Here is a 22,977-nt window from a genome sequence, read left to right on the forward strand (position 1 = left end):
CGCTCCTGGGCTGTGGCTGCCTTCTCTGCCTCCAGCTCCGCCTTGGGACGGCGATATTCCCCTGGCTGAGCCCAGGGTCCTTTGCCGTCCAGGATCTCCTCCCATGTCCATGAATCCTGGGATCTCTGCGGTTGCTGTCGCTGCCCTTTTCCCCGCTGCTTGATCCTGTTGTGGTGGGTAGTTCTGTCACGATCGTGTGGAAGAGATTCGGACCAAAACGCAGCATGAGGAAAATAAGCCATCTTCTTTTAATTAAATGAACGAAGATGAACATGAAACGAAAACACTATACAAACAAACAAAACAACAAATGATCGTGAAGCTAAATAACGCAAGTGCACAGACAAGCAACAAACGTTAAACAAGACAACTACCCACAAAAGCCTACTGCCTATGGCTACCTTAAATATGGCTCCCAATCAGAGACAAATGAATGACAGCTGTCTCTGATTGAGACCCAATCCAGGCAGCCATAGACATAACTAGACAACCTCACAATTATCTAACCCATACACAATACAACACCCATAGACTAAACAAAACACACACAACATACAATGCCCACCCCAACTCACGCCCTGACCAACTAAACATAATCAAAATAACATAAAAATAGGTCAGGAACGTGACAACATGTCAGTTGTATCCATGTTGAGATTTAATTGGCAGCCTTAACTGTGCTGTAGATAAACATGGTGCATCACCTCTCTCTCCCGACTCACCTCCACTGTCTTTTAAATGTTTGATAAAAGCATAGCACTACTGGGTATAGCTTTCATTGTATTACCCGGCTGATCCCCCACATCAGTTTATGAGTCTGTAATCTCCTGCCTTACACAATGACGGCCTAAACCGTTTAACCCCGCGGGGAGCGTTGATACAAGCGTCAGGCGAACACTGTTCCTCTGAAAAAGAGTCTTCTCCAGAGCCGCCCCAGCCTCTGAGCTCCATAAGACCTGGTTTGTTAGAGGAGCAACGTTGGCTTTTTTTCATCCCCCTGCTTTTCTTTTCTCCTTGTCTCTCTGGCGAATTAAATTTTGCTGTTCTCCAAGCGACAGCTTAAACGCAGACAATCTTATCAGGAGCTGTGCAAGCGGTTTGAAAGACGATGATTGAAGCACACTGAAGTATTTCCAATGCAGAGAAACCTTTCAGGAGTCTTTAATTGCGAGGAGCGGTTTTTGGTGGCCCCTCCCCCAACACCTCCATAACTTACTCCCCCCCCCCCCCGAAATCTTTCTGTCTGTCTGTCGGTCTGCCTGTTGACATGGGTTTAGTATTCTGCTCCAGTGTGTAGATAGGAAGGCCTTAGAGATCCACTGAAATAGAGCAGGTCTACAGCATAGGCATGAATTGCCTTTCATTAGATCTATTCTAGACAGTGAATGACAATCAAAAATATTCTGGCGGTACCCTCCCCATCCCTCCTCTCTAAATGCTGCTATATGTAATTACTTTTCCATTTCAAATTCATTATCTTTTGTTTGATTATTTAGTTATTGATTATTTAGTTGTTTTAAAATGTCCACCTTTTCTCTCTCCTTAGTCGTACATGGAGGACCACTTGAAGAACAAGAACCGCCTGGAGAGGGAGTGGGAGGCGATGTGTGGTTACCTGGCTGAGCCCGGTGACTGTTACGTGGGCCAGGGCGAACACAACACCAAGAGGAACCGCTCTGACGCCGTGGTTGTCTGTAAGTGTTGTTACACATCTCTGACCGTGTGCAGTCTGACCACATCTCTCAGTAGCCGATTACTAGGTTATTCCAGTGTTATTTATGACCACGTGAACGGACGCTGAAATACCGTTTTTTCGATTCCATGTCATTTATCAATAATGAAATGTTTAAATCGAGGAAAAGCAAAAAATGTGTGGTGAATTATGTATTTCTATTACAGATGATCATTCCAGAATCACCTTGAAGGCTGAGAATAACCATGGCAACTCGGATTACATCAATGCTAGCCCAATTGTGAGTATCATTCCACATCCCTTACTCCTTCACTTTATGTTTCTTTTAAGCTTTATGGTTGCAACTCTACACAAAGACCTGTTGAGGTTGGATTTTATCTTGAAATTAAAATAGTTTTTGTGATTTGTCATTCATTTTCCCATTGAACCTTTTGCCTTTGTTCCTCACACTTTGCACCTCAATGGATTCGCAGTGTCTTGTGAATTAATAGTTTGTCACCTTCCCTGTTTTGAAATGGCTGCTCTCTTGAGATATCAGCTCTGCTTTAACGTATTCATCCCAAAAGAATGGTGGTTTATTATTATTTGGACTCAGTAATGTTTCCCCTGAACAAATCCAAAATGGCCCAAATATCGGGAAAGTTTAGGGTTATATTCCTGTCTTTTTCACATTTCACAATAAAGGCTATTTCTGATTTCCCCTGCGGCTGCTAGAGAAGGATTCCATTAAAAAAGAACAGTAAACTATGCATTTCAAATACAGTAGGAAAACTCTTGGAGAGAGATGGGGATGGGCTCCTCCACATTTGGACTAAAAGCACAGAACAAAACTAACTGGAAGTTTGCAAGCATCTATTTATTGTATATTGCATACATGCATACATAATGCATTACGTAATAATGATAACAATCTATTTTTATTTTTGCCTCTGAAGCCTTAGTATTTTGAGTGATTATCAGACAGAAATTCACTTTCGACTATGTCAAGTCATTCTACTTATCTGTGTTGTTGTTGAGCTGAATCTGCTCTCTCTCCTCCCTAATTCGCTCTCTGTTTAATATGAAAAAATGTCCCTTAAAATATCTATTATCTATTTCTCCATTTGCATCTCTCCAATATTAGAAGGTTAAACTAAATTATCTCTTCCCTGTATTGTGTTTTCGTTCAAAGAGGAAAACATGCTACATGGCGCCGACAGACATGGTCGCCTCGCTTCGCATTCATATGCATTTTTTTAACGTATTATTTCTTACCCTGTTACCCCAGGAAATCTTAAGTGTTATTACATACAGCCATGAAGAACTATTGGATACAAACATCTCTCTGGTAAGAAGAAGGGCGGGGGTGTATGCCTTATGATTAATGAGTCGTGGTGTGATCATAACAACATACAGGAACTCAAGTCCTTTTGTTCACATGACCTAGAATTCCTTACAATCAAATGCCAACCGCATTACCTACCAAGAGAATTCTCTTCGATTATAATCACAGCCGTGTATACCCCCCCCCCCCCACCCGGCCCTGATTTTTTTTATTGAACTCCATGTAAACTGGAAACCACATATCCTGAGGCTGAATTTATTGTAGCTGGGGATTTTAACTAGGGGTCCCGCTAGCGGGACAACTTCCGGTGAAACTGGAGGGTGCGCAATTCAAATAAATAATCATAAATGTAATGGATTTTAAACATTTATGTACATATAAGTGTCATATATCGGCTGAAAGCTTACATTCTTGTTAATCTAACTGCACTGTCCGATTTACAGTAGCTATTACAGCCAAAACATGCCATGCGATTGTTTGAGGACGGCGCCCCACATCAAAATATTTTTTCCACCACCATACATTCACATATAACGATAAAATATTCACTTACTTTTTGAAAATCTTCCTCTGATTTGTCATCCAAAGGGTCCCAGCTATAACATGTAGTGTCGTTTTGTTAGATAAAATCCTTCTTTATATCCCAAAAAGTCAGTTTAGTTGGCGCCATCAATTTGAGTAATCCACTCGTTCAACTTGCAGAGAAAGGAATCTGAAGATCTACCCCTAAACTTTGTTTCAACAAGTCAAGATACGTTTCTATTTACTCCTCAGATAACCTAAAATTTAATCAAACTATAATATTTATTTCGGAAAGAAGTATGTTCAAAAGGAAACCGATTTTAGCAGGTGCGTAATGTCTTCATGGCGCGCGCAAACACGAATTTCCAATACTGTGTCCCTCTACTATAACTACTATTTCTTATTAGTTTTTGAAGTTACAAGCCTGAAACCTTGAACATAGACTGCTGACACCCTGTGGAAGCCATAGGAATTTCATCCAGGGAGCTAATTTTCAATATGACCTTTCTCTTGCCTTTGTAAGAGGAAAGTGCGAACCACTGCTGAAAGTGCGAACCACTGCTTTTAATCATGGCAAGGTGACCGGAAACATGACCGAATACAAACAGTGTAGCTATTCCCTCCGCAAGGCAATCAAACAAGCTAAGCGTCAGTATAGAGACAAAGTAGAGTCACAAATCAACGGCTCAGACACGAGACGTATGTGGCAGGGTCTACAGTCATTTACGGATTACAAAAAGAAATTCAGCCTCATCGCGGACACCAACGTCTTGCTCCCAGACAAACGAAACAACTTCTTTGCTCGCTTTGAGGACAATACAATGGCACTGACACGGCCCGCTAACAAAACCTGCAGGCTCTCCTTCACCGCAGCCAACATGAGTAAAACATTTAAACGTGTTAACCCTCGCAAGGCTGCCGGCCCAGACAGCATCCCTAGCCACGTCCTCAGAGCATGCGCAGACCAGCTGGCTGGTGTGTTTACGGACATATTCAATCAATCCCTATCCCAGTCTGCTGTTCCCACATGCTTCAAGAGGGCCACCATTGTTCCTGTTCTCAAGAAAGCTAAAGTAACTGAGCTAAACGACTATTGCCCCGTAGCGCTCACTTCCGTCATCATGAAGTGCTTTGAGAGATTAGTCAAGGATCATATCACTTCCACCCTACCTGACACCCTAGACCCACTCCAATTTACTTACCGCCCCAGTAGGTCCACAGACGACGCAATCGCAATCACACTGCACACTGCCCTAATCCATCTGGACAAGAGGAATACCTATGTAAGAATGCTGTTCCTCGATTACAGCTCAGCATTTAACACCATAGTACCCTCCAAACTCGTCATTAAGCTCGAAACCCTGGGTCTCGACACCGCCCTGTGCAACTGGGTCCTGGACTTTCTGACGGGCCGCCCCCAGGTGGTGAGGGTAGGAAACAACATCTCCACCCCGCTGATCCTCAACACAGGGGCCCCACAAGGGTGTGTTCTCAGCCCTCTCCTGTACTCCCTGTTCACCCATGACTGCGTGGCCATGCATGCCTCCAACTCAATCATCAAGGCTTGATTACAAACAATGACGAGACGGTCTACAGGGAGGAGGTGAGGGCACTATTAACATCTGTGAACCATGTGTATGTGACCAATAAAATTTGATTTGATTTTGATTTGACAATGAAATGACAATTGGAGTTGTTTCTCCACTCTTCCATGTTGCTAGTAGTAGTTAGAGTGGGTTATGCTGTGCTTGCCCTTAGTAAAAAATAATATATGTGTGAAATTTGTATTTTCACATGTCAATTGGCTGTTTTCACATGTTGAGTTAAAATTTTCAAATTTAAAGTTCACATGTTAACACCACTTTTCACGTGAGGAGAATTACATGTTTTCACCTTACATGTGAATTGCAAGTTCATATTTTAAAAACATGAACTTTTTAGCTCGTCAATACACTGCTAGTCCGAAGAAAGTTCTTGCTTCCGTTGTCTCTTGATGAACAAAGTGTGTCTCACGACCATCAAGCTGTAAAGCAAGGGCGGTCAGTCTAGTCAACACGACCTGTGAGCGTGTTGTGCTAGCCAAGTTAGCTAAAGTCTTGTGACGAGAGCTAACCAAGTCTCGATAGCTAGCCGTGTGACGAATTCTACCTTAAGCAAAACTTTCCTTTCAGTCAGTACTCAACACTATCGACAGGAGCTGAGGTCCTATTTTCGGCAGCATTAACCTCACAGTTCGCCTGAGAACAGTTAAGCAGGAAGACAGGAATCTAGTCTTGCTGAGGAGAGCTTTTCGGGAGCGCAGTCACATCCGCAAGAAAGAGAGGTGAGAACGACCAGTTGCAGGTGAGAGGCTCCCTTTATTGAGGAGAGGGGCTCACATCCCTCACCACTCAACCTGTCTGTCTCCAACAGAAGCTGTGCGGTTGGATTCTTTGAGATTGATGACCCGCCCTAGGTTGTAAGCCATAAGTGACACATCGAAACGAGTATTAAAAATAGAACAATCACATGTGAAAATCACATTTGCAGTTTCACATGTAAGAAAACTATACGTGTAAATCTCACTTTCACATGTTGAACTGCAACTTCACAAGTGAAAAACAATCACATTTGAAAATCACATATGCAATTTTATATGTAAGAAAACTCCAAGTTAAAATCTCACTTTCACGTGGAATTTCAAGTTCACATGTGCAGATGACATAGTGTGAAAAGGTGGTTTTAACATGTTGCAGTAGTAATATTTCCACATGTGGAATTGTAAATTCTGTAATACCATTCTGTAAAAAGCTTACTTAGCCTACCTGAGTGTAATAATTAATCCATCCACTGCATTATTATTGTAGTCCTCAATGGTGTTGCATTGATATACATGTATACTTAGCGCTACCACTAGGGAGAGAGATTCTGAGAGTTCTGGTGGTTGATGTATAACTTCATTGTTTGGACCGGGTGAAAAACAAAATGCGATTTTTCCATTCACATGAGCGTAGCTAAGTTAAGTAACTAGCTAGCCAGCTGACTTTTGTATGCAAGACAATGAGAACAAGATGGCGTTTCGGATGATTTTATATTTCCTTATATTTTGGCTATCAAATGGTTTTACAAACGAGGGCCATATTGAGTGTATTTACATGGGATCATATGAACCATGCTAATGATATGTACAATATTTTAGAAGGCTACTTTTTATGACATTTCTATCTAATGGTTGCATGCTAATCGCTAACCGCTAGCTAGCTTAGTGATAGGCGATAACTAGCATTCCATTTTGTCCTAGCTCGCTATTTTTAGCTTCTGTAATTGTTAGCTGTCCATTGGTTTTTGTTACATTTAATACACAGGCCTAAAACGGATTTGAATCTATTTGAAAATGTGTGAATTTGTTTGCTTTTGGAATTAATGTAAACAGATACTTTTTCTACAGAGAGATGATTTCTGGGCTGTCTAGAGTTAATCAGTTAACTCAAGTTAACTTTTTGTAATTTCTGTGGACTAATCTTTTTAAATTGGGATTAATCACATTATCTTACAGCATTCATAATACACTGAAAACATCCAAAATACATAACCTATACAGGTAAAAACAACAATGTGATGTCAAAACAAGTTTACATTGAGGTTAAAGGGATATTTTGGCAGAGGCGCTTTATCTACCCCATAGTCAGATGAACTTTTGGATACCATTTGTTTGTCTCTGTGTCCAGCATGAAGTAAGTTAGAGGTAGTTCCGTGAGCATTGCTAACTAAATACCCTCTATACTTCCAGTCGTTGCGCTAATGCTATTTAGCAATTGCGCTAGTGCTAGTTATCATCTTCCTTCAAACTGCACGCAGAAACATAAAATTGTATCCACAAGTTCATCTGACTCTGGGGATGTAGATAAAGGGCCTCATTGCCAAAATCCCGAAGTATCCCTATAAAGAAAGTGTGATTTATCAATTTACCTGACTTTGCGAACAGTTACTTTGAACAAAATCAAGACATCAATATTCTTGTAATGCTTTTTATTTTAAGTAAATTACAGCTCAATTTGAGCAGATTCTGATTTTGCGATTAATCGTGATTAATCAAAGCAAATCCTGCAATCAACGCAATTAAAAAATCTAATGTTTAAAAGCCCTATTTTAAACTGAACAGTCAATATTATGTGATTGAGAGAAATTGATAATAAATATACGTTGGAAATCAACCTCAGTGTTGGCCCTCAGTCTAATGGTCAAGACATTGGCTTTGCCTGTGGGGAGACCTGGGTTCTAATCTCACTGGTTACAAAAGCACATGTGAAACTTAAATGTAATATTTTAGGAAACCACACATGAAAATGTGAAAAAGAAACATGTGACAAATCCATGTAAAAGTATGCAAGTGTCAGGAAACCACATCTGACACGTTGTAAAAATAGATGTGTGCTGTTAAAAAAAAAATGTACACTTGTTTTTTTTGTAAGGGTGGTGCAGAGCAGAGTAGACAGTAATCAGTGATCCAGCGCGGTACGGTTGAAAGCACGGTAATTATACCACAACGGTACCCCTGGCTGAGCCCTGTGAAACTGCCATAATTATGTCTGTCAATGCTCCCTCCTCCTTATTAGCCCAAGAGAAAAAGTCAATCATTTGTCATCTTTTTCTTGGAATGTGGAGTTCGAGTGGTAAGGGGGTGGTAAGAAGGAGGTCTTCTCTACCCCCACAGTCAAGGAGGAGGAGGGCATTTTCATACTAGTTTAGGACTATAGTTCAAGTAGTTGTTGCATTTTATTTGTTTCATTTGGTCTAGTTGGTTACACATTGCCAAATGTCAAACAAACAAAAATTCCTATACAAAACCATGTGTCTATGCAAATCATTTGTTTATTTGTCTTCTGCACCCTACAGCCTAGTCCAGAGACTTGTAGCTTATTTATGATGTTGGTGGTAGAGCTCATGCATGGGTTTGTCCCAAATGGCACCCTATTCCCTATATAGGGCTCTGGTCAAAAGTAGTGCACTGCAAAGGAATAGCGTGCCATGTTGAATGTAGCCCTTGGTTTCAATCATGGTCTCAGTCATACTTGGCTTAGATTTTGATATTCTGTTAGATTTTTTTCAATCAGACTTACTTGTAAGGAAAGTCAGTAAGATTTAAGATGTGTTAGCAAGGCATTGAATTGCGAGAGGTTAATTGCAATGATATTTACCTCAAACCTTAAACGAAAGCTTTTATTTGGTAAAGATTCTGGTTTTCCAAGGTCTTTCTCACCCAACAGAGAGAGGAGAGCAGGAGAGAAGCTGAAATACGGAGGCCATCTTTTCATGTCCTGCCTTTAGTATTCATACGGTGATGTCAGGCTGCACGTAGCTACTGTATGTCTGTGTCCTTGAGATTGCCTAACAGGGAGCTGGAGCTCTAGCTTTTAGCATCAAGTCTTTCGTTTCTGTCAGGATAAAAAAGACATCTGCAGAATTTCAACTAGGCAGGAGAGAGTGTGATGCTAACAAAGCGCTGCTACCTAATAGAGTGGAAAAGTGCATTCATTTCTTTAGCTCTTCTCCAGAAATGCCATTTTGAATAACATGGTGAGGCAACAGGAATTCCAGGTGGTTTTATAAATATATGTGTAAAGCCAGGCATGCTTTGATGGACTATGTTGGCTAGCTTTATATTATGGAAGTGTATTGAGTTTGTGCAGCTATACTCTTCTGTAGCTTATGCTGCACATCTGTACTAAAAGTTATTGGGATTCAGTTCAACCTCTCTAATCATCTCCCCTAGTCGGTGCTAATAAAACCACTCTGATATCTCATCAAAAAAGAAGTTCATAAAAGGAGAGAAGACGGCCATTAAAGACAAGGCAATCTACGGTGTCTCTTAGCACATCCTGGTATTATTATCTGGTTGCATCCCAAAATGACACCCTATTCCCTATATAGTTTACTACTTTTGACCAGAGCCCTATGGACCCTGGTCAAAAGTAGTGCACCTCTCTGTAATTGCTCCAGCCCGAAATGGCTCCCTGTAACAATAAGGGTTGTGCTGCACAATTGCATCCATTTCCATAGTAATGGATGTGGATGTCACTCACTGGAGTGTCATCCATTGGAGATTCAGGACTGATCTCTGGGCAACACAAAGGTTTCATCCCTGTCTTCTTCTCCCTATTACGACATAGATGCTTATCTCAAATTGCAATGCAAGACTATTGTATGAATATGTTGTATTATGAACCTTTGCAGTATAAAAACACTGAAGGGAACATAAAAAGGCGATGATTCTTTTCACGGAAAACAGAACTGGACTTTGCAAAAATATCCCGCATTACAAAATGGGACCCAATAAAGTGAAGTGCTAGCGATAAACCAACTCTGAGCTGGTTAGCACTGGTTAGCGCCAGTGTTTATTTGGCAGGTTAGTGTTTTTTGTCATGACTCTTGTTCTGGAGGCAGCTCTGCAGAGTGGTCACTAGCTGGCACAGCCACTAAGTCATAAAATCAGATTTTTAACCTAACGTTTACCACACTGCTAATCCTAATGCCTAAAAGTAAAACATTTATCAATTTTACAATATAGCCAATTTTTTACTTTGCAGCTAGCCTATCTAAGGGGAAATCGGTCAGTTCTGCCTCCAGGACAAGACTGACGACAATAAACGTCAACCTGCGTTTATTTGGGGAATACAAATTCTGTTGCGCCCCTTCATTACACTGAATTTCTACATCTCTTCTGTAAGGAAAAAAATGGCTTTGTCTGAGTGTAACAAAATGGCTGAATTCCAAATGGTTTACTCATGTCTTTTCTATTCTGCTTCTCCTTTCAACAATAGCCATGAATAATATTTCATTTGCAATTTGGCTTGCAATATCTGATATTAACAAAAATATCTCACTTTTTTAAGTTTCTCCAAGTGTCCAATTTCGTAGTTGCTCCAAACATCAAATCTTGAAGTGTTTTTGACACTGCGTTGACTCCTCCTGCACAGCATTGTTTTGTTTCTCCAAAAGTTAAGGTTTTGGATAGGACAAAAAAATGAAATCTTACCACTGGGTTGAACACGCGACCTTCGTATCCGGAATCATGGAATTATAGTGCTGATTGATTAACCGTCATTTCGGGGGTTATCGGTTATTAAACAACTAATTGACCGACGTCCGTTCAATTAATTGAATTCCATTTAGCTCAATGCGCCGTTACTCTAGAGTGAAATCAAATATTTCCCGAGATAAATCAAGTCAAGAACTATGTGGGACGCTGGGCCAGGTTGTAGTTTTCATTAGCAAATACTCAACATAGGTGACCATAATACTGTATTTTCAATCTCGGATTGAGACGGATCAGGGAGGAAGAGGCGAAGCGAAAGGTTTCACTCTCGCCAAAATCTGTCCAAAATAAGCCCAATGTGTTTCTATGGGCTTATTTTGGACCTAAGCTTGTTGCCTGCTTTCCTGCCTTTGGGACAACGACTCTCATTGTTAGCACAGAGACATGAGCATCTCATCATTATATACAGATCTCTGGACAGATGCACTTTTACGCCTGTTACGTTCGGTTAGATACACACAGACTGCATAGACCGCATGAGAGAGGAATGTACGCAACACAACGACGAGCGGGACAGAGACAGTTCGCCTTATCTACTTTGAAGAACTAGTCAAATGATTTTGTCAGACAGCTCTGCAGCATACTCAGGCAGGCTAGCTAAATAGGATGACTAAAGACAGTACAGTATGGGGAGCACATAGATAACAGGAGATGGTTTGGCTGGCTGACTGCATCTGCCTGAGTGAGATGAGATCATGACTTTAACAAATGAATAATAATAAAGCCATCAAATAAAAACAAAGTAATATTCCCAACTGAAATATTCTATTATTTCATAGAATGTTCCCTATTGTTGGCTTTGGAATTTCCATTAAAACGCTCAAAAAATCATTGTAATGTCATTATTTCATAATGCATTAAATGTTTTTAAAAAATGGAAAAACCGAACCGACCTCAAAAAGCACTAATCGCTCAGCGCTATGGGTTAACGCCAATCCGCCACCCCCATCCACATCGCCCTAGCAAAACCAAGGCCTGCTTGATAGTAACAGCCCTTAGTGGCCGGGTTTTGAAGGCATTTCCCGACGTCCTCGGGACATGGACAGATGTCCAATTTCGAAGTTCATCTCGAGCAATTTGCCTGGATATTTGTGCCCCTTTGTTCATTGCCTTTCTAAGACTAATATGAATAGACAGAGAGCGAAGGCCAGGGTCTTGTTCTGTGGAGCTGGATGTAGAGCTGGTATCGAGCCCCTTGTCTTTAATAAAAAATAAAGCTTCAGGGGAAATTGCAGATCTGCTTTTATCCTTTCCTCAGCCCTCTGTATCGCTGGGTTCTGCATGCCAACGCTCAACACACACGGGTGCGCACACATGGACACACACACCCACACACTCACACACATACAGAACACACAAACACTAGCCCAACCCTCGGAGACACCCCTATCCCCTCTTCTGAAGGCCTCAGTGACATTCTCTGACTATCATCAATAATATGTTGGAGAGGCGATGTCATTTCCTTTACACATGAGCTTCCTTTAATCAGAAGCATTAAAGAATAACCATGCCTGGAGGATAAAGAGGGGGAAAGTAAGAGAGGAGTGGATGGCTTGAGTGAAGAAGTGAACAGGAAAACCTGGACAGCCATCGAGGAGAAAAGGCGGGAGCACTACCGTTAGATGAAAGGAAATGCTTTTACTCTGTCTTGATGCTCTAACTGTGGACAGTGGGTTGTATCCCAAATGGCACCCTATTTGCCCCATATGCTCTGGTCAAAAGTAGTGCACTATATAGGGAATAGGGTGCTATTTGGGACGCACCCAGGCAGTATGTTCTTGTCCCTTTATACAATTTATAATAATAATAAACTCTTCTCCTTCCCCTCTTCTTCAAGATGGACCATGACCCGAGGAACCCCATGTACATCGCTTCACAAGGCCCTCTACCCTCCACCGTGGCTGACTTCTGGCAGGTAAAGCACAACCAATCATGAACTAACGATCAGTATTTGTTTGTGACAGTGTGGGCGACATTTGCAAAAGAGCACAAATATGTGTAAAAAACAAAACAGTGAACTTCATTAGAAACTGGTAGCATGATTACATTGAAAACTTTTCTTCAACTATGTGTATATAATAAGAGGAGATCGTTTAACAAGATTATAATGAAGTATTTTTTGCGCAGATCTGTGCTCTTTTCCGCCACAAAAATGAAACTATGAAATGTAGGATTACTGCAGGATTGTTTTCTTTTGCTGTAATGCTGATGATTGCCCTCGTGTAACAAAGTTTGTTGCAGTATGATACATAACAGTAGCTTTCACCACTGTGAATATGACTACAAGGGCGATTTTCCAGCTAGACCTGGCAACCCGGCAATGCTTTGCTGCCTCAGACGTATGCCGGGTTGCCAAATGGTGTTAATATGTATTAGTGTGAAAGCACCCAAGTCATTAGGGAGGATCATCGCTCCCATACAGTGAAGTTACTGTATCAGCTGTGGCATTGCTGTGTATGTAACATGTTAGCATGGACCAGAGACATCCACAGGGTGCTTCCCAAATGGCACCCTATTCCCTTTATAGTACACTACCTTTGATCATAGCCCTATGGTCCGTGGCCAAAAGTACTGCACTATGTAGGGAATAGGGTGCCATTGGAGATGCAGACACAGACCAGCTGGCGCCTTTACACCCCATGTTGAGCTGAAGATGCACTTACGGTAGGTACAGTTGAAGTCGGAAGTTTACATACACTTAGGTTGGAGTCATTAAGAAAAGTTGTTTTTCAACCACTCCACAAATGTCTTGTTAACAAACTACAGTTTTTGTAAGTCGGTTAGGACATCTACTTTGTGCATGACACAAGTCATTTTTCCAACAATTGTTTACAGACAGATTATTTCAATTATAATTCACTGTGGGTATCACAATTCCAGTGGGTCAGAAGTTTACATACACCAAGTTGACTGTGCCTTTAAACAGCTTGGAAAATTCCAGAAAATTATGTCATGGCTCAAGAAGCTTCTGATAGGCTGATTGAAATCATTTTAGTCAATTGAAGGTGTACCTATGGATGTATTTCAAGGCCTACCTTCAAACTCAGTGCCTCTTTGCTTGACATAATGGGAAAATCAAAAGAAATCAGCCAAGACCTCAGAAAAATAATTGTAGACCTTTACAAGTCTGGTTCATCCTTGGGAGCAATTTCCAAATGCCTGAAGGTACCACGTCCATCTGTACAAACAATAGTACGCATGTATAAACACCATGGGACCACGCAGCCATCATACCGCTCAGGAAGGAGACGTGTTCTGTCTCCTAGAGATGAAAGTGCAAATCAATCCCAGAACAACAGCAAAGGACCTTGTGAAGATGCTGGAGGAAACGGTTACAAACGTATCTATATCCACAGTAAAACGAGCCCTATATTGACATAACCTGAAAGGCCGCTCAGCAAGGAAGAAACCACTTCCAAAACCGCCATAAAAAAGCCAGACTACGGACTATGTCCAATTAATCTACAATCATCTCAAGAATGAACAATTGAAACAGGATTCACCTGAGCTCAATTTCGAGTCTCATAGCAAAGTGTCTGAATACTTATGTTAATACAGTATATCTGTTTTCTATTTTTAATACATTTGCAAACATTTCTAAAACCTGTTTTTGCTTTGTCGTTATGGGTATTGTGTGTAGATTGATGAAAAAAGTAATTTAATCAATTTTAGAATAAGGCTGTAACGTAACAAAATGTGGAAAAAGTGAAGGGGTCTGAATACTTTCCAAATGCACTGTACATTTCGTCATGGAGTCTGTATACTTGTCATGCCACACAGAAGGAATGTTTTTCGTTATTGACGAGTCAGTTTTAGAAGAGATGATTGTTCATGTATTTTATTAATGTGCTGTCACTTCTCTTTAATGGCACATTTGTAAACACCTGATAAGAAAAAGTTTGATTGCTTGTTTGTTTTCTGTGTTGTCATTTCATAAAGTGAGTACACAACATATCCATTATCAAAATTAAAATGAACAATTTACAGCTGAATATTTGTCTTAGTTGACTCTAAAACTATCTTATCGCAACTTTAAAATAATTGACAAATGAAACAACAGTATGTCCAGAGTGATGGACTTGAAAGGATAGCAATAAGTAATGCTTCTTTCAACTTTAAATATAGTTACATTGGCCTTGAATGCACTTAAAAACTCTTTACAAATAAACGAACAGAAAAATATGCAAATTGGTCTGTCTAATCCGCAGTGGGCTCCTGCAGTACTCGGAAAGTCTCTCTCTAATCCTCCCCTCCATCCCTCCGTATACCCAGCCTTCCACATTTCTTTCCTCCCTCTGTCCCCAGCCATTACCTCAGCTCCACCAGGGCCTCGCCCCCTCTGCTCGCTCTCGCTCTCTCTCTTTAGAGTTCAGGAAATAAGCCAATCACCATGAGGTTTCAAAGAGCTCCCAAACGGGGACCTTGACTTGGTTCTCTCGTGTTCTTCTCTGCTTGTGTGCTCAATAATGGAGAGGGGATGTCTAGTGACTAAATTACATCAGAAGTGAATTAAATAAAAAGTCTACATTGAGTTTATTTGTTTATTCTTTCTGGCAGTGTTTGTAAATGAGTAAAAAATGATTATTTCATTTGACACCTCTTCTTTGGTACGTACTGATAACCAACGCGGCTAGACGTGGGCACAGTTGGCTTGTAATGACACCGCTGGGCTGAATCACAGAGGTATGTCATTAGTTTATCGGCAGGACCATTGTGTTTTTATTGCTCTCATAAAACCAGTGTTTCTTCCTCATTTTCCTAATGGCCGCGCTGGGCCTTTCTATCGTCCAAGGACCATTAGATTTTGATAAGATAATCAGATGAAATGGAGCGGATGGCTCAGATGGCGGAGAGAGCCAGGGGCACACAGGATGCACTGTGTGACATCATCTGATCTACAATACAGTAGTAGTACAGCTCAACTGATCACACGTCGGTGGCGGTGCCGACCAATAACGATCGGTCACACAATCCTGTACGTTGTATAATAATGTATCTATGTTGCTGAATGGCTAACATTGACTTTGTTTGTTGAAAGCAGGTGAAAATAGAGATGTAGGAGCATCAATTAATCACAACAACTCATTATACATTTCTTAATGTGCTGCCAAAGTCCTGTGGGACCTTTCTGTGGTGCTGTATTAACTCCTACTGAATTAACTCCTACTGTATTAACTCTTACTGTATTAACTCCTACTGTATTAACTCTTACTGTATTAACTCCTACTGCATTAACTCTCACTGTATTAACTCCTACTGTATTAACTCATACTACATTAACTCATACTTCATTAACTCTCACTGTATTAACTCTCACTGTATTAACTCCTATTGTATTAACTCCTACTGCATTAACTCCTACTGCATTAACGCCTACTGCATTAACTCATACTGTATTAACTCTCATTGTATTAACTCCTACTGCATTAAGTCCTACTGTATTAAGTCCTACTGTATTAACTCCTACTGTATTAACTCCTACTGTATTAACTCCTACTGTATTAATTCATATTATATTAACTTCTACTGTATGAGTGCCCTGTCTTTGTTAATATGACTAGATTGGAGTCCTCCTATGTTCTCTTGTGTCTTCAGATGGTGTGGGAGAGTGGCTGTGTGGTCATCGTCATGCTAACGCCCCTGTCTGAAAATGGAGTGAAACAGTGTCAACAGTACTGGCCAGACGAGGGCTCCAATGTCTACCATGTTTATGAGGTATAACAATTATCTTTGTTTAGTATGTGTTCTTTATTTGTTTAATACATTATTCATCTTTATTTTCATTAATTTGGTAACACTATTGTCCTTCCACATATCTGCTTGTAGTTGATTTGGTCCAGGGGTATCACTCAGAAAGAGTTAATGTACAGTAATTGATATACTATAAGTGGTAATGCTGGCCAGAGGTTCTAAGCCCGTTCTAGTGATTTTATTTCTATGATTCTCACTCCTGTCTCTTGTGTCTGCAGGTGAACCTGGTGTCAGAACACATCTGGTGTGAGGACTTCCTGGTCAGGAGTTTCTACCTGAAGAACTTGCAGACCAACGAGACACGCACTGTCACGCAGTTCCACTTCCTTTCCTGGGTGGACCACAGCATCCCTGACTCAGCCAGGACCCTGCTGGACTTCCGTAGGTAGGCCATCTGTGTCTCCGTCTCCGTCTGATCGTCATTGTGTGTCCTCTTTGACCTAGGATTTCCAAAATTCCCAGGTTTTCCAGAAATCCAGGTTGGATGATTCCGGATTTCCTGCATATTCCTGGAAAACCTAGGAAGTTTGGTAAAGTTACCAGAATTTTGTAAACTTAAAGGGATACTTTGGGATTTTGGCAATGAGGCCATTTATCTACTTCCCCAGAGTCAGATGAACTCACGGATATAATTTTTATGTCTCTGTGTCCAGTATGAAGGAAGTAGTTTAGCGAGCCAATGCTAACTAGTGTTAGCGCAATGACTGGAAGTCTATGGTATCTGCTACCATGCTAGCAGATACCATAGACGTCCAGTCATTGCGCTAGCACTAGTTAGCAACTTTCTTCAAACTGCACACAGAGACAAAACTTTTTTATCTTTGAGTTCATCTGATTCTGGGGAAGAAAAGGACCTCATTGCCAAAATCCAAAAGTATCCCTTTAAGTATTAGCTCGTGATAACTCTCCTTTTTTTGCTGCCATCCTTTCACCTGTCTACCTGTTCTCTCCGCTGCTCTGTTCCCTTTAAGTCCTGTAGAGAATGGGTTTGTATGTTTGTTCCAGTAACGTCTCCATCACACCGACAGCGTCATTGCTCAAAATGGTACGCAGCATCATCTGGATAGGTGTGCAACAAAAATTCAACACTCGCCTTCTGCTACCGTTTCTGTCAAGCCGTCTACGCATACAGTTTGATGCATACGTTCGATAAATCCAACGTACGCACCACACAGCACATACTGCAACTGCCTCTGCAATGCAATGCTGCAAGGCAAACACAGCGTTTCGTTGGAAATGAGTGTACTTCTGGTGTAGCAAAATACAATGACACTGTCGGTGTGATCGAGCAGTACTCAATTGATCGTAGGGCTATTTCTTCCCTGCTCATGCAAGGCAGCAAATGAACCGTCCGCATGGCATGGCATGGCTTGAGAAAACCTTCATTCAAACAGCCAATTAAATGGGACATGTCAAGCTAAAAAACCTGGGTGAATCGAAGGGAAAGCCAATGACTGCCTAACCTCTCCTCCCTGTTCTTCATCTGATGTGCGCTGACAGAAGAGACCCCCAGGGAAACAGCCTGAAAGGAATGGGAAATCCCACTTCAAATGAGAATATGTCACAATTGAGACCAGTATGTTGCAAGCCCACTAATTGTAGAAGTTCTGCAGGTTAGAGAGAGCTCACCATGCTAAAGGGTGATTGCAGTCACACTAGAGGTTATTTGATATCCAGCTCTCTCACTACAGAACACTACAGCCTCATGGAGCTGACGTGAGTCGGACTCGCGCTCTCATGATGAGGTTTCCCCTGCATACTACTTCGAAATCAGTGTCATCCTCAGCCCCAGAGGGAAATTCCACTAGGTCTAATGGTTAAGATGTTGGTTTCCTGGGTGGGAGTCTGAGGTTCAGATCCCACATGTGACACTCAATACGCCAGTCATGTAGCGGTTTTGGCCAACTATGAAATTAGCGGTTGCCAGTGTCATTTTTGTGATGTTGCAGCTAGTAATATGAGTCCAGTTGCATAGTCACAAAAGTGATCATTGGAAACTGTGTCTCTTCAGCCAAGCCTGTGCATACAATCTCTCTTTCCACTCCTCCCCTCAATTTTCTTCCCCTTAGGTTTGCACGATAACTCCCACCTACTCAGATCCCTCTCAAACTACTCAAAATGCTGGGTTCATTTGATGAATTACGTGTAAAATGCATTTCATTTTCACCCCAACCTTTGTTTAACATTTTTCTTTCACAAACAAATCTTTCCTCGTCTCATTAAAAAGTGTGTATTTCTTATTCATTTCGATGTTCCTTTTAAAATCTGGAATTATTTGGAATATGGTTTGTTATAAATGTTAGCTCACAAAGAAATGACATACATACAGTGCTAGTGTGTCACTAATTACTGTATATTAAATGATATGAGGGCAAATAATATTCCTGTCTAGGGTTAGAGAAAAATGTTCAGATGTATCAGTTTTCTATTGGAACTTCATCAAAGTTAGAAAAAAGCCAGCCTCTGATTTAGACCAATGTAGTCAATAGTTTCCATGGCAACATCTTGGTGTAGACGGCTTGTTGGCCCCCACTGTGTGCCTGTGGTGTGTAGCGTTCATAATTGGGCAAGGTTAATGCGTCGCAGATCACGATATCTCACCACCGGATCCATCATGGCAGTGAATACATGTCACAATATGGTGTTTTAAGTGGTGCTTCATTCATTATCGTTGATCAAGATGGACTTCGCATTTTTTGGGGGGATTGACAACGGGACTCCAAAGGTTTAAGCATTACAGACATTTTCTTTTATTCGTTTTTTTGGTATATAAAGTACAGAATGCATAAGCAAAATAATCTGAGAAAAACAGCTGCCTCTAAAAGTATAAACTGAATTTGTCCAGATCAGTGAAATACAGTAAGCAGCCTATACAGTATGCAACCCTTTTTTTGCGAGTCATCCACATATTTAAATTGATGCTACATAATATACCATATGACTTTTATCAAATGTTATAGTGTACTCTAGCAAAGTTGAGCAGATGTTTTGCCCACATTGATACATTTTAAAGTGCTTCATGTTTTTACCTATATTGTCGTGAAGTGTGATATTAAAGCAGATTCTTCTTCCATTACAGAAAGGTTAACAAGTGCTACCGGGGTCGGTCTTGTCCAATAATTGTCCACTGCAGGCAAGTATACTACAATAATTATAACCTTGTAACGATGCACAGGCTGTGTGGGTGTCAGTAACATGACAGACTGAGAAGGAAGACACAGTTCAAGGCGTCAGCATGCTTCAGTTCGACTGGTGGCTATCTGAAGTTGGCTAAGCGAACCTAACGAGGCTGCTCGCATACTCCCTTAAAATACCTTTGTTTGGGGGGAAAAATGTACAGTTTGTCCATTTCGAGACGGCGTAGTCATGATTCATTTTGATGTTTGGTGCTGTATTTTTTTTATGAAACAATGTGCATGAAAACGAGTCATCTCTTGTTCAATGACAACAAAGACTTTATTGAAGAATCGCTACTGTTGACCAATGACCGACAAAGAGGCGTAGACTTTAGCTCCGAACTTCGGCTTGCCTCCAGAAAAAATGTTGTGTCCAAACTGCCGGGAAAAAACTCACCAAAGTCCAAAACGAACAAAAACTTTACAAAATGTCATCATAATATATGCACGAACTCTACCGAACTGTTTAGGCTAGAAAGCATGCGGGCGGCCTTTAGTCACACTTACAGTACCTAAACTATGGATCTATTTATTTTTCTGATCATAATCACTGACCATACAAATGTGTCCTTATGGAAATCATATTGTCATTTTTTTTCTTCTTTAGTTAGTGAAGCTCCACTCGTTATTTAATATGGCAGGTATTTGCCTCCATATTTTTAATAGTGAGTAGTGATCAGTCATGCATGGAGAGGGTCTGTCTGTCCATTTGTCTGTCTGGCCATAGAGGTCTCTAGTCTCTAGATGAGAAGCAGTGGATTAATGAAACAGTGGCGCTCCTCACGCCTCACGCTGCTCGCTCTCTCTCCTGTTTTATTGGCTTTGCCTTTATTGGAGAGATGGTGCACGCCTTGTTTGCAATTAACATGCAGACAGATTGAATGCCCGGCGGGCTCAAAGAAAGGCTTTTCATGCAGCTATCGCTGGTGGAATGGAAAAGCAGGCTCTCCAAAGCTGCTCTGCTAATGGCCTCTGGCCTCTTCACCTCCCCTCTGCTCCTGAGGTGCCTGTCTGCTGCAGGCTCACGCTGCTGCTTTTAAAAGCTTTTGTCCCTTATAACATCAGTTCCAAATCAGTCCTCTAAAGTATTTGGACCACACATGCATGTGTACACACACACACAATTAGATTTTTAGAACGTATACCCATACACGTTCTTATAAAAACGTTAAAAAAATCGAATTTGCACAAATATTTGTGTGTTGATAACAGCTTTGTACTCAAGGGTTATTCAAGCTTTTATTAATGTCCTATTATCTTTAATTTAACATCTTATAAATACCTGCTATTACTTGTGTGTGCTTATACAATAATATATTTTACTTTTTAAATGCTCGGTTAACGCTCTTATCATTTGTATTTTCCTCAGACTTTACAGCTATAATGCAAGAAAATCTAAATGAGCTAGGCCTATTTGTTTTCACGTAAGAGGCAGACACTAACTGTGGTATTGAGCAAAGCTGCCTTGTGTTCTTTTTCTGGCTCACTAATGAGTGTCTTCTCCTCTCTGGTTGCTTTGCAGTGACGGGGCTGGCAGAAGCGGAACGTACATTCTGATTGACATGGTCCTCAATAGGATGGCTAAAGGTAGGAGTCGGTGGGCCTCTCCGTCTCGCACTCTTTTCTGCTTGTGTGATGACGTTACCATGGCAATGACAGAAAGCCTCCATTTTCAGCCAAAGGTCTTGGGATGCATTGGAGGGTAACTGAGTGAGGCCTCTGCTGTTACTCTGGGAGGGCTCTTCAGAAGGAGAGAGAGAGAGAGAGAGAGATTGCGTGTGATGTAGAGGGAGGGGGGGTGGGAGGGAGGGGGTGAGGGAGAGAGAGAGAAACAGAGAGAGAGAGAGGATGAGATGGAGAGAGAGGGTGAGAAATAGCATTGATACTAATAACATTCACATATGTATTTTTTTTGTATTTTTTTTTTTTTTAAAGGTACATTTTTCAACTGACATCATCAATGTCAAATTCATTTCCCTGTGAAGGGCAAGTTAATTTATTCCAATTACAATGTATATATTCCATCTTAATTAGGTTTTTCACAAGATGCAAATATTGGTATGCTAATCGACATGAACTCCCACAACCACCTTTGAGTATGTTTTCAGAACGTTATGCACATACAGTATACTACACAAGGCTCGATATTGCATAATCAGAAATAACTCCAGCAGAGTATACAATAGAAGCCCCCTGCCTTCCTACCCCTATCAGAACAGGTCATCTGTACATCTGGTTCTGACCCTGTCCTCCCCTTCCCCCTGCTCCATGTCTAAGGCGCCCTGCTCGGTAGCTTTGGTCTTAATGGGACATCAAAGGGCAGAGTCAGGGTAACATGGTTCTGCTTGATGGAGGTCTTTCTCAGGCTGTCACACACATCCCTGGTCTAGGGCCTGGGCTAGAGGTTTGTGCTAGGGGTTTGGACTTGGACTAGGGGTTAGGGTTTTGCCTGGGGATGGGACTCGGGATGTAGTGTTTTCCATTAGTGACGGCCGTCGACTAAACAGTCAGTTACCTTCTACACTTCATATTAACTAGGCTACTTTTCATTTCAAAGTTCAAACTCACTAGTCCGATCTCCCATATCCCTTTGCCATTCATAAATCATGCAGCGTAGTTATATGTCCATGGTATCGCGTCGGGACAAGTATACCAAAGGATTTCCTAGGTTTCCTAGGATGTTGGGGCTTGCCAGACAGTGACGCTAATTGAGTGACTCTCATCTCGTCAGTCAGTGTTGCCATTCATTTGGCTCCCTAATTTGCATAGGCTACTGGTAGGCCTAGCCTTTCTGGCGATTATCTGCAGATAAATTATGAAAACATTAGTTGAAGATGGTAAACCATCACTGCAGGAACAATACATAGTGGAGAGCCTCATTCTGGTCCAAATATGATAATAAGGGCCCTCACGGACTCCAGGCATTAAAATGGAATTCAACAATATTCAAAAATGTATTGGCCTTTTAGTAGGGAATCAACTAAATGTATAGAAAATGAATTAATTAGCCCAAGTTTATCATAAGACTTGAACAGAATGCATCAGTGATTCGTGTTTCCTGCAACTTTCTGAAGAGGCAATGAGAATGTGTGTGTGTGTGTGTGTGTGTGTGTGTGTGTGTGTGTGTGTGTGTGTGTGTGTGTGTGTGTGTGTGTGTGTGTGTGTGTGTGTGTGTGTGTGTGTGTGTGTGTGTGTGTGTGTGTGTGTGTGTGTGTGTGTGTGTGTGTGTGTTTATCACTTTGTGTAGCCGTTAACGATTATGCTAACGAAACAGTATTCTGGTAGATTGATAGGCTTTCCCAAAAATGTTATCAATTAAATGTACCTGGCAGAATGATATCATGATCATTTTCATCATTACTGTGGGTATTTGTTTTGCAAACTCTACCATCACATGTGCACAAGAAAACACTGCTAAACAGCAGCCTCTTGCTAG

General features: G+C 41.1%; 1 protein-coding gene across 5 annotated transcripts in view; it reads left to right on the forward strand.

The window, feature by feature from the left end:
- LOC139583570 (receptor-type tyrosine-protein phosphatase N2-like) overlaps positions 1-22,977 on the forward strand; it is a 278,697-nt gene that overhangs the window by 247,699 nt on the left and 8,021 nt on the right. For all 5 annotated transcript variants that reach the window (XM_071414794.1, XM_071414797.1, XM_071414792.1 and 2 more), the window contains 7 exons: positions 1,547-1,694; positions 1,900-1,973; positions 12,452-12,529; positions 16,210-16,329; positions 16,584-16,750; positions 19,445-19,498; positions 21,064-21,128. In XM_071414794.1, coding sequence (XP_071270895.1) covers positions 1,547-1,694; positions 1,900-1,973; positions 12,452-12,529; positions 16,210-16,329; positions 16,584-16,750; positions 19,445-19,498; positions 21,064-21,128 — 706 coding nt within the window. The remainder of the gene's footprint in view (positions 1-1,546; positions 1,695-1,899; positions 1,974-12,451; positions 12,530-16,209; positions 16,330-16,583; positions 16,751-19,444; positions 19,499-21,063; positions 21,129-22,977) is intronic.

This window comes from Salvelinus alpinus, chromosome 8, assembly GCF_045679555.1.
Source record: "Salvelinus alpinus chromosome 8, SLU_Salpinus.1, whole genome shotgun sequence".
Lineage (NCBI taxonomy): Eukaryota > Metazoa > Chordata > Actinopteri > Salmoniformes > Salmonidae > Salvelinus > Salvelinus alpinus.